Raw genomic sequence first — 17,087 nt, 5'->3', positions numbered from 1 at the left:
TTGCATCTCCACTGACTGCAGCACGCCAGGCTTCCCTGGCCTTCACTGTCTCCCAGAATTTGCTCAGATTCATATCCATTGAGTCAGTGACACCATCCAACCATCTCATCCTCTGTCATCCCCTTCTCCTGCCTTCTATCTTTCCCAGCATCAGGGTCTTTCCAGTGAGTCAGCTCTTCACATCAGGTGGCCAAAGGATTGGAGTTTCAAGTTCAGCATCAGTCCTTCCAATGAATATTCAGGGTTGATTTCCTTTAGGATGGACTGGTTTGATCCAGGACTCTGGATCAAATCCACAGGACTCTCAGGAGTCTTCTCCAATACACTGTCTTTGGTGTGACTTGTGCCCTGTGGCCCAGACAGGAAGGAGATGCAAACAGTGACGTATTTCCAGGAGTCCTGCATTATGAAAAACGGCAACAACATTTGGGAATTCCCTCGTGGTCCAGTTGGTTAAGACTCCATGTGCTTCCAACGCTGGGAGTGCGAGTTTGATCCTTGATCGGGAACTAAGATCCCACATACTGTGCACCTTGGCCAAAAAATAAATGTTTAGATGAAGCAAGCTGTAAAGGGGTGGTTGTGCTGTGCTGTGTCGCTCAGTCGTGTCCAACGCTTTGCCACCCCATGAACTGCAGCCCTCCAGGTTCCTCTGTCCATGGAGATTCTCCAGGCAAGAGTACTGGAGGGGGTTGCCATGCCCTCCTCCAGGGGATCTTCCCAATCCAGGGATCAAACCCAGGTCTTCCGCATTGCAGGGAGATTCTTTACCATCTGAGCCACCAGGGAAGCCCTGGTAGTTAGTGGGGTGGTTACTGGTAGGTGAAACCAGGAAGGTTTGGGCAGACTGCACATTCAGACTGGAGGTAAAAATATGCTGTGCAAGGGCGTCCCCTTCTTCCCCTTTTCCACTGACAATTCCTGAGCAGTTGCCATGTGGGCCCCAGATTCTAGATGCCAGAGAAATAGAAGCAAACACGACAGACTGAGACAGTTCTTATCGCCCCAGACCTCATTCGTCTGGGGAGACAGACTGAAAACAAGATAAGCAGAGTGTGGTTCAACAGGCAGTGATAAGGGCTATGGATAAAACTACAGCAGGAGAAGAGGGATTCGGGATGGGGGTTGGAGGGGTGCTTTTCAGAAGAGTTAAAGGAACTTCAATACAGTAGAGAGGCAGCCACAGGGGTAGCTGGAGAAGGAAGGATCTTCTACGGAAATGGAACAGCAAGCGCCAAGGCCCTGAGGTCAGAGCGAGGGCTCCTGTTCCAGGAAGGGAGGGTGAGAAAGCCAGAAGAGTGGTCAGAGCTGCGGCAGAGCAGGCAGGGGAGGGCAGGGAGGAACTCAGCCATGGGATTGACGTTGCTGTTGGGAAGCAAGGCAGGAGTGGAGGGGGAAGGAGGCTCAGGGCCAAAGCCTGATCCACCTCCACAGACAATCAGAACCAGGTCTGGGTTCCCTGGAGTGAACAGAGAGGAGTTTGCTTAGAACCCCAGAGGTGACCATAAAGACCTAACTGAGGAGTCGCAAGTTTCATTACACACTCCACACAAAGCCTGACTTATTTTCACATGCGTGTGCTTTTGTGCTTTTTTTATTTAAAAGGTACAAAAAAATGTTTAGGTACATGTTAACTTTTAAGAAACCTTTAAGAAAAGGTTATTTTAAAACCTTTAAAAAAACAAAAAAATTAAAAGATACAGAAAATGTTAACATTTGACAAGGTCAAAAAATGGTATCAATAGAACTTCCCTGGTGGTCCAGGAAGGGCTCCGAGCTTCCACTGCAGGGGGCACAGGTTCGATCCCTGGTCCAGGAACTAAGATCCCCACATGTCACACAGCAAAGCCTCTCAAAAAAATGCTATCAATTGCATCCCATTCTTCAGAAGAAAAATGTAGGCAGACAAAATTAATAATAAAAAAAAACTACTGAATAGTGACTCTCTAGGCAGACTGGTGTAATCATCTCCCTTGTGCTTTTCAGTATTTTCCGACGTTTCTCCAAAGACCATGTAATACGATAGGATAACAAATATTATAGTTTTGTGTGATCTCAAAAAATACAGAAAGAATAGAAGATAATCCTTCCAACAACCCAGACCTGCTACATGAAGAAGCAAATTTAACAATGGATTCTAATTGCTTCCGATCATTTTGTTTTCCTTTTTCGTGAAAGGAAACAGTAGAGATAAATGTGAAGCCCCTTTTCTGGACACCCCTCCTTATCCCTGAGCCCCAATTCCATTCCCTTCCCTGTCTCCCCAGAAAAACAACCACTTCCCTGAATCTGGAGTGAGGTCTTTGTTTTCTGTTTACACTCAGACTGCAGATATGTTAGGAGGAAGTCTGCATTTATTCTACTGGCAAAATAACTAAGCACTTTTCAAGCAAAAATCCAAACAGTACAGAAAGTATGGGTTTCCCAGGTGGCGCAGTGGTAAGGAATCCAGCTGCTAGTGCAGGAGATGCAGGAGACATGGGTTCGATCCCTGGGTTGGGAAGATCCCCTGGAATAAGAAATGGCAACCCATTCCAGTATTCTTGCCCAGGAAATCCCATGGACAGAGGAGCCTGGCAGGCTACAGTCCCCGGTGTCCCAAAGAGTTGAACATGCCTGAGTGACTGAGCACAGCACACACCACAGAAAGTATAAAATGGAAAGAGAATGTCCCACCCCATCCCCAAAGAATGGAAAGTAATTAACAGCTAGAATATAAATTTCACCAGCACTTGGGGCCCAGCAGAGCAGGTTTTTCCTGATCTGTCTTGTTCCCTGCTGTGTCTATGAGGGGGGGGTGGGTACACCTCCTGGGCATACAGCAGGTGTTCAATGCACGTTGAATCAATGTTTAAGTTTCTTGGATCATGCCTATTTTCAAAGTCAACTTTTTTATGTTGGCCTAACTTTAGATTTACAGGAAAATTGCACCAAAAAAATTTAAAAAACAGTGCAAAGAGTTGCAACATACGTCTCACTGTTGCCTCAATGACTAGCGTCCAGTACATGTCACACCTGTAACCACTCCAGGATTGTGAGTTGTGTTACTATTCACAAAACTCTGAATGTCACCAGATTTTCCATGAGTGCCCCTTTTCTGGTCCAAGATCCCCATGTTCAGTTTGTCCTCCCGTTTCTTGGGGCTCCTCCAGTCTGTGGTTCGTGTTAGTCACTCAGTCGTGCCCAACTCTTAGAGACCCCATGGACTGTAATCTGCCAGGCTCCTCCGTCCAAGGAATTCTCCAGGCAAAAGTACTGGAGTGGGTAGCCATTCTCTTCTCCAGGGGATCTTCCTGACCCAGGATCCAACCCAGGTTTTCTGCACTGCAGGCAGATTCGTTATGGTCTGAGCCAGCACCGGGGAAGCCCACAGTCCCTCAAAGCTTGCTTTTTCATGACTGGGCCGTTTTTAAACCTGCAGAGTTCTAGGCAGGTTTTCTGTACAGTGGGTTTCCCAGGTGGTGCTGTTGGTTAAGAATCCACTTGCCAATGCAGGTGAGGAAAGAGCCTTGGGTTCCATCTCTCCATCAAGAAGATCCTCTGGAGAAGGGAATGACTACCCACTTCAGTCTTCTTGCCTGAAAAATTCCCTGGACAGAGGAGCCTGCAGGCTGTAGTCCCTAAGGTTGCAAAGAGTGGGACTTAGTGACAGAACAACCACCACCAGCTTCAAAAGGAGGCAGGAAGGGTCGTGTCCTAGCTCCTGGAGAGTGTTTCAACATAAATTATTTGCACCTCTAAGGAAGGTTGAACTCTCTGCCCTCACGCACAATTTAAAGACCAGGAAACTGAGGTTGAAGACGACAGACTTCCTCCCTCAAGGGTGGCCGCAGTCCAGGACTGACGCCCCACCCAGCGCTGCGATAGGAGGGCCCTGGGCACCCCAAGTGTGTAGGTCCCAAGGGTGGAGATTCTGCCTGCGTGGGGTGGGGGGCAGGGAAGGAAACCGGGACCCCGAGTCACTCTCCCGAGCTGCAGTGCAGCTCGGCCAGGTTTGGGCTGTCCTCCGGGGTGCAGTGCGTCACCCCCAGTTACAGAAGCGCTACCTGCGCCCCGGAGGCGTGGTGACGCGGGGTGACCCAGCAGGATCCCCGGGTGCGGCCGGCAGGTCCAGGAGGTCCAGGCTCCAGCGCTTCCGGCCGCCGGGGATCACCTGGGCCGCCCCCGGCCGCCGCGTCCTTTAAGCCCGGGCAGCCCCGACGGCGAGCGCCCAGCATTCCCGCAGCTCGGCTCGCTCAGCCGCGCCTGGCCTTGACCCCGGGCCCCGCCGAATGCAGGTGAGACCGCCCAGCGGGTGTAGACCGGAGGCCTCCACCCGGGGGAGTGGTCTCCGCCTAACCTCGTGACCCACTTCCTGTTTATCTGGGCTATGGGGTCGGGAGTTGCGGGGGGGGGCAAGCAGTCAGCCTGTGTCCTCAAGCCTGGGGATGGGAGCCCCCATCCACCGTCGCAAGGGCCTGTAGCGAGCCATCGTGAGTGCCTATGGGTCCATGGGGCCAGGGAGAAGGGAGGCAGGGAGGGGAGGGGCAGGTCAGACAGGCCTCAGGAGCAGCCGCCGAGGGCGTGAGGGTCAAAAGCCTGTGGTCACACGGCTGGTCACCAGCTCCCTCCTGCCTGGGTTCCTCCTGCAGGAAGCGGGGCGTGAGGTGGAAGGGAAGATGCGGCCAGGACTTCCTGGAAACGGAGGCCCCTGCTGTTTAGGGGAGGGGGGTGACCCTGGGATTGGGGCTCACACCGGATGTGTCACACACACCTCACACACCGGACCCACAACTCAGCCGAGACACACAACACACACACACAGCTGGACGGGGGCGCAAGGCAGGGACACACCGGTCCTCGTCCCCCACACTCAGTTCCACTTGAGGACTCAGGCACGCCTCCCTGACACGCCACACAGGGCCCTGCTGGCGGCTCAGTGTCCACTGCCATGGGGACATAGGACAAGCACACAGCAGGCATGTGACCGAGGTAGGCACGCTTGGCTACACGCAGATATCAGTGCAGACACACCCAGACATGGGCAGACAAACACGTCCACTGAGGACGCAGACACAGGGTGGGTAACTGCTGGGAGGGGTGCACCGATAGAGCTCGGTGCACGCTCGAGGGCCCATGACACAGACGCGCTCCCCTGGGCAAACGCGGGGGCTGTGCGTGCAGCCCAGGCTGCCCTGGAGTGCCAGACCCCACCTCGATCCCGTGGCCAGCGCTGAGGAACTAACTCCCAGGCTCACATGACCCAAGGGGAGGGCTCCTGGAACCGAGGGGAGGTTTCCTGGAGAAACTGCCTCATCCTCTCTAATGATCCATTTCCGCCCCCCAGGAAATAAAGGCTCGGTGCCCAGCCGCTCTGCCCTGGAGCTCACCTGCCTCTCTGAGCCCCTAGGCAACTGGCTTGTGCCTCCTCCAGGGTGAGTGCTGGGCCCCTGCAAACCCAGCCCTCCTCACCCTGCCAGCTGGATCCTGCTTGCCCGCCCACTGACCCTCCCAGCCAGCTCTTGCCCTGAAGCCCTGGGAACTCAGGCATCAAGCCAGCCCTACGGGGGAGCCCGTCTCTTCCCCTCCCAGAACAGGGCGAGTGGGGGGGGGGGTCTCAGGGTGGCCTGCTGCCCAAGCCCCAGATGCCTGTCTCTCCCCTTCCAGATGGACATGTGGACGGTGCTGCTCATCCTGCAAGCCTCGCTGGTGCTCCCCCGGGCTGCTGCCGCTGCTGCCGCCACCACCCCCGCCCCCATGTTGCGCTTCGTCGCTGTGGGTGACTGGGGAGGGGTCCCCAACGCCCCATTCTACACAGCCCGGGAAATGGCCAATGCCAAAGAGATTGCCAGGACAGTGCAGATCCTGGGCGCAGACTTCGTTCTGTCCCTGGGAGACAATTTCTACTTCAGTGGTGTGCAGGATGTCAACGACAAGAGGTTTCAGGTGTGTGCCACTGGAGTGGTGGGGGTGGGGGGAGGCAATGCTTGGAGAAGCCTCTAGACCTTTTACTAGAGAGGGCAGAGCAACACTGATGGTTGTACACACTGAGCATGCACAGCTTCTCCCTTGTTCCTGGCCCCCGAGTTGGTGGGAGCAGCCAGAGGCTGCTTGAACCTGGGGTGGGTGCTGCCCTTCTCTCTGTCTGCTGCAGGAGACCTTCGAGGATGTGTTCTCTGCCTCGCCGCTCCGCTCCGTGCCCTGGTACGTGCTGGCTGGCAACCATGACCATCTGGGGAACGTCTCAGCCCAGATCGCCTACTCCAGGGTCTCCAAGCGCTGGTGAGCCTGCCCACTCCTGCCTCTCCTTCCCACCCCGCACCAGCCACCTCCCTCAGTGGGGCAAAGAGGCCGACTGGCCAGAGCTGAGCCCCAGGCGTCTCCACCGTACCATCCGCAGGAAGTTCCCCAGCCCTTACTACCGCCTGCGCTTCAAGATCCCCCGGTCCAACGTGTCCGTGGCCATCTTCATGCTGGACACTGTGACCCTGTGCGGCAACTCTGACGACTTTGCCAGCCAGCAGCCCGAGAGGCCCCGCAACTTGGCGATGGCCCGCACGCAGCTGGCCTGGCTCAAGAAGCAGCTGGCAGCAGCCAAGGAGGACTACGTGCTGGTGGCCGGCCACTACCCTGTGTGGTCTATCGCCGAGCATGGGCCCACCCACTGCCTGGTCAAGCAGCTGCTGCCACTGCTGACCGCGCACAAGGTCACCGCCTACCTGTGTGGCCACGACCACAACCTGCAGGTGAGGGTCCCCAGGGTGGCCTGGGATCCTGGTAGGGGAGGATGTCCCCAGCCTGGCCAGCGTGCCACATGGGGTGGCATTGGGGCTCCTCCTGTTTGTGTGTATGTGCTCAGTTGTATCCGACTCTTTGCAACTCCATGGACTGTAGCCCTCGATGCTCGTCTGTCCATGGGATTCTCCGGGCAAGAATGCTGGAGTGGGTTGCCATGCCTTCCTCCAGGGGATCTTCCCAACCCAGGGATCAAACCCCATCTCCTGTGTCTCCTGCGTTGGCAGGCAGCTTCTTTACGACTGAGCCACCTGGGAGTTCCCCTCCTGTTTGGGGGCCTCTCAATTATCACTATCCCTCAAACTCTATGCTTGCTAACCAGAAAACAGCCTGAAGTGCCCTAAAAGCCCTCCCAGGGGTCCCTGTTGCCAGTTGCTTACCCAGATCAATATGCTCCCAGAGGTGAAGAAACTGGAGGCTTGGCGGGAGTGGCAAGGGGTAGGGGGCCAGGATTATGTTCCTAGTTCAAGGTGACTCTGCAGTGAAGGACAGACCTGACCCTGCACCCAAGACAGGTGGGCACCAAGTCCACAATCCACCTAACTGAGGGGCTGAGGGCTCCACTGACCCTGTGTCCTCTGTCCACAGTACCTTCAGGATGAGAATGGCTTGGGCTTCGTGTTGAGCGGGGCTGGGAACTTCATGGACCCCTCGAAGAAACACATGCGCAAGGTCCCCAACGGCTACCTGCGCTTCCACTACGGGGCCGAGAACTCACTGGGTGGCTTCGCCTACGTAGAGATCAGCCCCAAGGAGATGAGCGTCACTTACATTGAAGCCTCGGGCAAGTCCCTCTTCAAGACCAGGTTGCCGAGGCGAGCCAGGTCCGAGCATCAGCACCGCCGCGGGCTCCACGCTGGGGCCTGAGTGAGAAGGCGCCTCCCTTCCGGTGGGTGGGTGGGTCCCACTGGGACACACACACACCCCCTCCCTACTCCCCCTGCCCATGGGCAGGCTTTCTCAGGAGCCCGTGGTGTGATGCCAGAGCAGGAAAGAGAAGGGCAGATGAGGAACTTGTGACATAGATGCCGTGCCTGAAAGAAACATGGACACATGTACGGGCCAGAGTGCTAGGCCCGTGACCGGGCTCGCCCAGCCTGAGTTCCGGGCATTGAGGGGCAAGGAGGGAGGGAGGCAGAGCTCTCCCCTGGATCAGGCATCCTTCTGTCACTGCTGAATAGACAATAAAAGAAAAACTTGCAAAGACTGAACATGTGTGTTGTGAGCATCTCTTTCCTTACCTCCCTGGCGAGATGCAATACTTGGGGTTGGAAAGGTTGGGGCTCCCCCACCATCCCTGCTGTGCACCTTCATCTCTCAGTCTCATCTGTAACCAACTGGCCTCATCCATGAGTATGATTTTAAGGCCAAACAGGAACTTAAATTCCTGGTGGTCCAGTGGTTAAGAATCTGCCTTCCTAACTCAGATGAGGAGAAATACTATATGACATCCCTTATTGTGTAAAAAAAAAAAAAAAAACACATGAACTTACAAAACAGAGATTCACAGACTTAGAAAAAGAACTTATGGTTGCCGTGAGTGAAGGGATAGTTAGGGAGTTTGGGATGGACATGTGCCCACTACTATATTTAAAGTGGATAACCACAAAGACCTACTGTGGAACTCGGATCAATATTATATGTCAGCCTGCAAGGGAGAGGAGTTTAAGGGAAAATGGATACATGTATATGTATGGCCGAGTTCCTTCATTGTTCATCTAAAACTATCACAACATTGTTAACCGGCTATACCCCGATTCAAAATAAAAAGTTAAAAAAAGAAGAATCTGCTTTCCAGTGCAGGGGACATGGGTTCGATCTCTGCTGGGGAAACAGACCACCCCGCCATGCGGTGGAGCAACTAAGTCTGCATGCACAACTACCCAGCAAGATCCTGAGTGCCTCAATAAGACCCTATGCAGCCAAATAAAGTAATTTTTTAAAAAAGACCAAATAGAATGGTACAATGAAGCAAGCTTCCTCCTCCAGTGTGCTTTCCTTGCATAATAAAAAAAAAACTTCCCTTTGTCACCAAGAGCATCTCCACATACATGCAGCTCTGCATGCATTCTATCTAGCCACAAGTCAAATGTTCGTATCAGAACATTCCTTTTTGCTCATTTCAATATGGGATCAGTGCTATTCATACAGTTCTAAAATTTAAACTTTGTAGAAAGGAAAACTATCTCACCCACCTCATGTTTGTTCCTCCACCTTTCCAGAAAAGAAATAGTATTTTTATAAATGTCTTGGGCTTCCTTTGGGGATTTCTGTGTGCATATAAAGGCAAACCTGAATGTTTTTTTCTCCCCTTTCCCATTTATCTGCACCTTGCTTTTTTAGTTTTTGTCTGTTTGATTTTTTTGGCTGTTCCCCAAGGCATGCGGGGTCTTTCTTGACAAAGAGCTATGCTTAGCTGTGTCCTCTGTCCATGGGGATTCTCCAGGCAAGAATACTGGAGTGGGTTGCTATGCCCTCCTCCAGGGGATCTTCCCAACCCAGGGATTGAACCAGTTCTCCCGCATTGCAGGTGGATTCTTTACCGTCTGAGCCATCAGGGAAGCCCATGAATGCTGGAGTGGGTAGCCTATCCCTTCTCCAGGGGAAGTTCCCGACCCAGGAATCGAACAATGCAGAGGTCATCTGCATTGCAGGTGGATTCTTTACCAGCTGATCTACCAGGGGATCAAACCCGTGCCTCTGCAGTGGGGCTATGCAGACTTCACCACTGGACCACCAGGGAAGTCCTTGAACCTTGCTCTTTTGGTTTTGATTTTGTTTTCTTTTTAAAATAAACTTCACTGAGTTCTTACGGACACATTTTAGAAGTGTGCAGTTCAGTAAGTTTAGACAAAGGCACACAGTCCTAAACCCAACGCCACAATCAAGAAACAAGCATTTCCTGCACCTGCAAAGGTTTTCTTTTGCAATTTGCTCTTTCTGTCCGTTGTACCTGGAGATCTGCCCACCGGCCCTCCAGGGAGCTTATTTCTGCTGCTACAGAGGCCCCACTGGGTGCCTGGCCCCATTGTCTGTCTACCAAGGAGTGCCCAGATGCCTTCAATAATTTTGCTGTCCTCAAATCATGCTGCCATAAATGAGCCTGCACATTTATTTCCTATGTATGCAGAAATGATTGTAGAATAAACAATATACATTCCTAAGAGGAAGACTGCCCAGCTTTTTGACAGCCACGGATTTTCTGCCTTGTGTCACCAGCTCCTAGCTGGGGCCTACAGAAATTTTTTCCAGTCCTTCCCTCTCACCAACACAGCCACCTTGGACACCCCCGGACCCGTGCTTTTGTACATCTGTGCAAGTACGTATGGGAGAAAACTTCCAGAATTATTTCAGAGCCTGTTCCTGCTAAAGAACGCTGAGAACGAAATGCTCACCCTGAACCAAAAGCTGCAGAGCAATGCACTTAGTTCCCCTCTGGGCTTCTCAGTTGACTAAAATCCACCCACAAACAGCCTGACCCAGCCAGTCGCAGGAACTACTTTCTTGACTCACCGTCACCGCCCACTTCAGCTGCTATGGGCCAGGGACCCAATTGTTTGGGAAATGGCATCTTACATTTGCTACTTTGTAGCAGTCAGTATTGATGAATTTGTTACATGGTACCTGTGTTACTTGGAAGGACTGAAGCTGAAACTACAATACTTTGGCCACCTGATGCAAAGAGCCAACTCATTAGAAAGGACCCTGATGCTGGGAATGATTGAGGGCAAGAGGAGAAGAGAGCAACAGAGGATGAGATGGTTGGACAGCATCGCTGACTCAATGGACATGAGTTTGAGCAAACTCCAGGAGATGGTGAAGGACAGGGAAGCCTGGCGTGCTGCAGTCCATGGGGTCGCAAAGAGTCGGACACGACTTAGCGACTGAACAGCAACATGTGTTACTATGCTTACCAGGTTGTTCAGTGGTAAAGGATCCGCCTGCCAATGCAGGAGACACGGGCTGGATCCCTGGGTTGGGAAAATCCCCTAGAGAAGGAAATGGCAACCCACTCCAGTACTCTTGCCTGGAGAATCTCATGGACAGGCAGCCTGGCAGGCTACAGTCCATGGGGTCACAAAGAATTGAACCTGAACATGCACACACACACACACACACACACACACACACACACACATTATTACTGCTGCTGCTGCTGCTAAGTCGCTTCAGTCTGTCCGACTCTGTGCGACCCCACAGACAGCAGCCCACCAGGCTCCCCCGTCCCTGGGATTCTCCAGGCAAGAACACTGGAGTGGGTTGCCATTTCCTTCTCCAATGCATGAAAGTGAAAAGTGAAAGTGAAGTCCTTCAGTTGTGTCCGACTTTTAGCTACCCCATGGACTGGAGCCTACCAGGCTCCTCTGTCCTTGGGATTTTCCAGGCAAGAGTACTGGAGTGGGGTGCCATTGCCTTTAAGCAAAGCTGGGGACTCCTTGGTGGTTCAGCAATTAAGACTTTGCCTTCCAAGGCAAGGGGTGGAATTCTGATTTCTGGTCAGGGAGCTAAGATACCTACCACAAGACTCATGGCCAGAAAAAAAAAAAAAGAAGCAAATTAAATACTTTAAAAATGGTCCACATAAAAAAAATCCTTCAAAAAAATTAAGCAAAACTGTCTTAACCAAAATGCCAACCCTGAGTTCCTTTCAGCTGGTATTACTACCAGCCAAGTTCTATGCCAAACAAACAAACAAACAAACAAAAAACAAAAAACACCATCCCAGGACTTCCCTGGCTATTCTGTGGTTAAGACCCAGTGCAGGGGGCACAAGTTTGCTCTCTGGTTGGGGGAAATACTGCATGCCTCATGGTGCAGCTGGAAAAAAAAGAACAAAAAACACACCATTGCTTCTAATCTTGACCAAGGAGGAAAGGGCCAGCAGTATCCTGGCTTCTCAGGGCACAGAAGCTTGACAGATTAAGTCAGGTGCCCAAAGTCCTGCTCAGGAAATGGCAGACCCTCCATCTTAACCAGGACAGTCAAGGCAAGCTCACAGCCACCCTACCTCTCCCCACTGACTCAGAGACTCCAGGCAGGCAGGAGTCTGAATCAGAAGTCGGCCTCGTGTCCCTGTTTGCAGGGCCCAGAGTGTGGAATTAGCCCAACATCCCAGTTCACAGGGCCCGGAGTGTGGAAAGGAGAAGTGACACATCCAAGCTGACACAGGTGGGAAGGAGAACTGGTCCCCCTCCTCCACCAGGGCCGAGCACTTCTACCGCACGGAGGCCCAAGTCCTGAGCCAACCCAAGGAGCACCCAAAGGGACAAGGCAGGGTGGACATAAGCCCTCAGAGAGGGCTTCCATGCAGCTCAGGGCGGGGGACAACGTCCACCAGCACACGGCCATGGTTGGAAAGCTGCCTTGTCAATTACAGGAAATAAGATGGCAGAATTCCTTAAGATCACAGTCACAGAGTTTCATCTCTTCCCTCTCTTCCCAACCAACTGCATCTGATTCAACCATCACAGATATTGCCAACTCTGAACTCCATTCCTCACACCAGGTGCAGGGTCTGGCACCGGCGCCCTCACCCGGCCAGTTGGCTGTCAGCGGAGAGTCAGGTCATATGCACCCTCCTCAACAGTCTCTGAGGTCAAGACTCCTGAACAGTGAGGTGACACCTGCCTGACCAAACAGCAAAATGCACAGTCATCCACACGGCATGACCCTGGCTCCAGGAAAACATCCAGAGGGAATCTAGAAACAAACAGGAGAGAATGATGGCGTGATGTAGGCTAAGGTGATGTCGCAACTTTGCAGGAAAGACGTTATGTTATCTGCCTTGTCGGTTTGCCCAGAGCAAAACAGCCTGACCCCTACTTCAGAGTGTGTGCAAAAATGAATTACAAGGGACTCACACGTTTTGGTGTATAAATAAAATACAGTAACTCAACTATATTCCAAAATAAAAGTAAAATTAAATTAAAACTACAGAGTAGAGTAATTCAACTATAAAAAAAAAAAAAAAGAAGTAAAAAATACAGTAGAAAATGAACATCCACACAAAGATCTGAATAAAATAGCTCATAGTAGCTTTATACGTAACTGTCCCAAACTGGAAACAATCCAAATGTCCATTTTCAAGTGAAAGGATAAACAAACTGTGTTCCATCCATATGATAAAATGATAAAAAGGAACAACTACTGACATACGAAACATTTGTTGATGTTGTTTTGTCACTAAGTCCTGTCTAACTCTTTTTTGACCCCATGGACTGTAGCCCCTCTAGGCTCCTCTGTCCATGGGATTCTCCAGGCAAGAATACTGGAGTGGGTTGCCATTTCCTACTCCAGGGGATCTTACCTGATCCAGGGATCAAACCTGCGGCTCCTGCATTGGCAGGCAAATTCTTTACCAGAGCCACTAGGAAAGTCAAACACAACATGGACATAGGGAATTCTTCGGCAGCCCAGCAGTTAGGACTTTCACTGCCTAGGACACAGGTTCAGTCCCAGGTCCGGGAACTAAGATCCTCCTAAGCTCCAAAGCCAAATCATCCCCCCACCAAACAAAACAAAAAAACCATAGACATGTCTCAGTCATACTAAGCTGAGTTAAAGAAGCCAAACTCAAGAGACTTCATATTGTATGATTCTGTTTATGTGACTTCCTCAAGAGCACAAAGTTATAGGAACTGAAAACAGATTAGCTGGTGTCAAGGGCTGGGGGGTGGGGTAGGAATTGACTACAAAGAGACATAAGGAAACTTCTTTGGGCGGGGGAGGGTGAAAACATTCTCTGCTGATTATGGAGATTGTTTCACAGGCCTATGTATTTGTCAAAATGTGCAGTTAGTCTGTCAATTATGTTTAAATAAAGACGTGAGAGGAGGGAAGGAGTAAAAGTAGAGAAAGGAAAAAAGAAAAGGAGAGAAGAAAGGAAAAGGGAAAGAAAACAAAAAAACAACCAGTGAACTTGGCAATCATGAGGGAATATAGAATTGTCCAAATATATACTATGGCAGTCATGCAATAGCTACCTGTAGATGTATTGACTACTACCAAGAGGAAATACCAAGTTGCAAGGTAACATTATGGTATAAGGTAATAGCTCAGATGGTAAAGAATCTGCTTGCAATGCAGGAGACCCAGGTTCGATCCCTGGGTCGGGAAGATCCTCTGGAGAAGGAAATGGCTACCCACTCCAGTATTCTTGCCTGGAGAATCCCACTGGACAGAGGAGCCTGGTGGGCTACAGTCCGTGGGGTCGCAAAGAGTCCGACATGACTAAACAATTAACACTACTACTACCACTATGAGTGTATCCAGGTTTCTACAAGCAAGATCAAACCAGTCAATTCTAAAGGAAATCAACGCTGAACATTCATTGGAAGGACTGATGCTGAAGCCGACGCTCCAATGACGCGAAGAGCCAACTCATTGGAAAAGACCCTGATGCTGGGAAAGATGGAGGGCAGAAGTGGACAACAGAGATGAGATGGTTAGATGGCATCACCAACTCAATGGACATGAGTTTGAGGAAACTCTGGGAGATGATGAAGGACAAGGAAGCCTGGCGTGCTGCAGTCCATGGGATCGCAAAGAATCAGTGGGACTGAGAGACTGAACAAGCTAAGACAAGACAAGCCTGAAGAGAGTCCTCCAGAGAGGCACTTCCTGGGGTGAAGCTTGGCAGTTCCCAGAGTAACAGTGCCCCCTAGAGGACTTCTGGAGATAGGTTTATTGGAAACAATCTCATTACAAGTTCTTTTCTTAAACACTCACAATGAAAACAGTTCTTATCAAGACTGCCAGGGACCAAACACTTGCCAAAGTCAACAGTCAACTGTCTTTCATCTTACTCAAACTCCCAGCCACATGTGACAACAGTTGATCACTCTTGTCTTGCAATACTTTTTTTCTGGAGACTTCTAGGAGAGGACAACCCATGTCTTTTTCCTCCAATCTCACTGGTCTGGCTGGTCTCTTACTGGCTCCTCCTCCTCCTAATCTCTAAGGTTGGGGAGCCCTGGTCTCCTTTCTTTAAACTTATTATTTTATATTTATTTATTTGGCCGTGCTAGGTCTTAGTTGCAGCGTGTGGGACCTGGTTTCCCAACCAGGGATAAAACATGGGCCCCCTGCATTAAGAGCACAGTCTTAGCCACTGGACCACCCAGAAAGTCCCTGGTCTCCTTCCTTTTTTTTTAAATAATTTTATTTATTTTTTACTGTGCTAGGTCTTGGTTGCTGCACAGGCTTTTTTCTAGTTTCGCGCAGAGAGCAGGGGCTGCTCTCTAGTTGCCGTGTGCAGGCTTTTCATTACAGTGGCTTCTGTTGTTGTAGAGCACAGGCTCTAAGACAGGTGGGCTTCAGTACTTACAGCACGTGGGCTTAGTAGTTGTGGCTTCTGGGCTCTAGAAAACAGGCTCAATAGTTGTGGTGCATGGGCTTTGTTGCTCTGTGGTATATGGGATGTTTCCAGATCAGGGATCAAATCCTGCACTGGCAGGCAGATTCTTTCCCACTGAGTCACCAGGGAAGCACCCCCTGGTCTCCTTCTAGCCTTCTTTTGCTGCACTTTGCCCTTTACCCCTGAAACCCCAAGTGACCTCCTCTGGCCCAAGGCTTTAAATCATCTCCATATGTAGATGACTCTCAAAATCACATCCAACTTCTTCTTCTGAGCCCCTAATATCCCTTCCAAAGGCTTTTCCATACCCTCTCTTGCTTCTCTCAAACCTGTCACAGCCAAACACAACCCTTGACCTCTCCTCCAAATCAGTTCTCTCAAGCCTTTCCTCTTCTGAGTAAGAGGCAGCACCCAGGGTTTCCAACCTTGATTCTCCTCTCTCCTTCACTCCCTCTTCTTTTTCTAATTATTTTGACTGTGCTGGGTTTTTGTTGTAGCTTGGGGGCTCTCTAGTTGCAGAGCACCAGCTTAGCTGCCCAGTAGTATGTGGGATCTTAGTTTCCTACTGCTGCTGCTGCTAAGTCACTTCAGTCGTGTCCAACTCTGTGCGACCCCATAGACGGCAGCCCACTAGGCTCCCCAGTCCCTGGGATTCTCCAGGCAAGAACACTGGAGTGGGTTGCCATTTCCTTCTCCAATGCATGAAAGTGGAAAGTGAAAAGTGAAAGTGAAGTCGCTCAGTCGTGTCTGACTCTTGGCGACCCCGTGGACTGCAGCCTACCAGGCTCCTCTATCCATGGGATTTTCCAGGCAAGAGTACTGGAGTGGGGTGCCACTGCCTTCTCCGCTTGCTTAGTTCCCTAACCAGGGATTAAACCCTGGTACCCTGCAGTGGAAGGTGGATTCTTAACCACTGTGCCACCAAGGAAGTCTCCCCTCTTAGGTTCTACTTCTGTGTAACTTCTACTCAGCTTCTGGATTTCATCCTGAGCAGCAGCCTCCCGGGCAAGCCTTCTCTAACCTCCCAGACTAGTTGGGCAACCTTCTTCACCATCATATGCTCTGAAATCTACACACTCCCCTCTGCTGAGCTGAACAGTGTAGCAACTGATCCTTTATGTTTCTTTTTTATTTTTATTAGAGGATAATTGCTTCACAATGTTGTATTGGTGTCTGCTGTACAACATGAATCAGCCATAAGTATGCATATGTCCCCTCCCTCTTGAGCCTTCCTCCCACTTCCCCCCATTCTACCCCTCTGGATGGTCAGAGTACGGGCTGTGTTACACAGCACCTTTCCACTAGCTGTCTTACACACAGCAGCACATATATGTCAATGCTACTCTTTCAATTCATTCCGCCTGATCCTTCCTCAGCTCTGTCCAGCCTCTTCACTGCTGCTGCTGCTGCTGCTAAGTAGCGGCAGCCTCTTCACTACATTGTGGGAATTGTGGAGCTTAGTTTTCCCCTCCCCTCACCCTTACTGCCTGTCCAATCTCATGTATTATAGCTTCCACACTCAAAATTGACCAAGACAGGACATCACCAGGGAGTTAGTTAGAAAGGCTGACTTCCAGGTCCCACTCCTGACCTAGTGAGCCAGAATCTAAGTTAGAATAAGATCCACAGGTTCTTGTTAAAGTTTGACAGGAGCTTCTTGCAAGCTTCTCTCACACTCTGATTCAGCCATACAGTTCTGTGCATGTTCTTAGCACTGGGATATATGTATGTGGCTGACGTCTGGGAGGCCCATGTGAGTTGCCAAGGGCTGGGGCTTGAACTGGGAGAAAAGATAAGTGAAGATGCTGCAGCCAAGGGCGAAGCTGGCTTTCCAGGGCTACTATGGCCAGGTCCACCTCTCCGGAAACGCGGTAACTGCCAGTGCGGGAGCGTACCAAAGTTGTGCCCACAAGCGCCGGCTCTAACTACCAAGTATGGTCAGGCCCTTGTGCAGGCA

General features: G+C 50.9%; 1 protein-coding gene across 2 annotated transcripts; it reads left to right on the top strand.

The window, feature by feature from the left end:
• Positions 1-4,048: 4,048 nt before the first annotated feature.
• On the top strand, positions 4,049-7,985 carry ACP5 (acid phosphatase 5, tartrate resistant). 2 transcript variants are annotated; one of them, XM_070374825.1, is made up of 6 exons: positions 4,049-4,277; positions 5,327-5,414; positions 5,647-5,925; positions 6,134-6,261; positions 6,380-6,725; positions 7,363-7,985. In XM_070374825.1, exons 3-6 carry the CDS (start codon positions 5,647-5,649, stop codon positions 7,639-7,641), a joined length of 1,032 nt encoding a protein of 343 aa, XP_070230926.1. In that variant the 5' UTR covers positions 4,049-4,277; positions 5,327-5,414; the 3' UTR covers positions 7,642-7,985. The 2 variants fall into 2 exon arrangements, with proteins under 2 accessions (XP_070230926.1, XP_005890823.1); XM_005890761.3 differs by lacking the exon at positions 4,049-4,277 and adding an exon at positions 4,343-4,472.
• The last annotated feature ends 9,102 nt before the right edge of the window (positions 7,986-17,087 follow it).

This window comes from Bos mutus, chromosome 7 (assembly GCF_027580195.1).
Source record: "Bos mutus isolate GX-2022 chromosome 7, NWIPB_WYAK_1.1, whole genome shotgun sequence".
Lineage (NCBI taxonomy): Eukaryota > Metazoa > Chordata > Mammalia > Artiodactyla > Bovidae > Bos > Bos mutus.
This window is presented reverse-complemented; position numbering and strand designations above follow the sequence as displayed.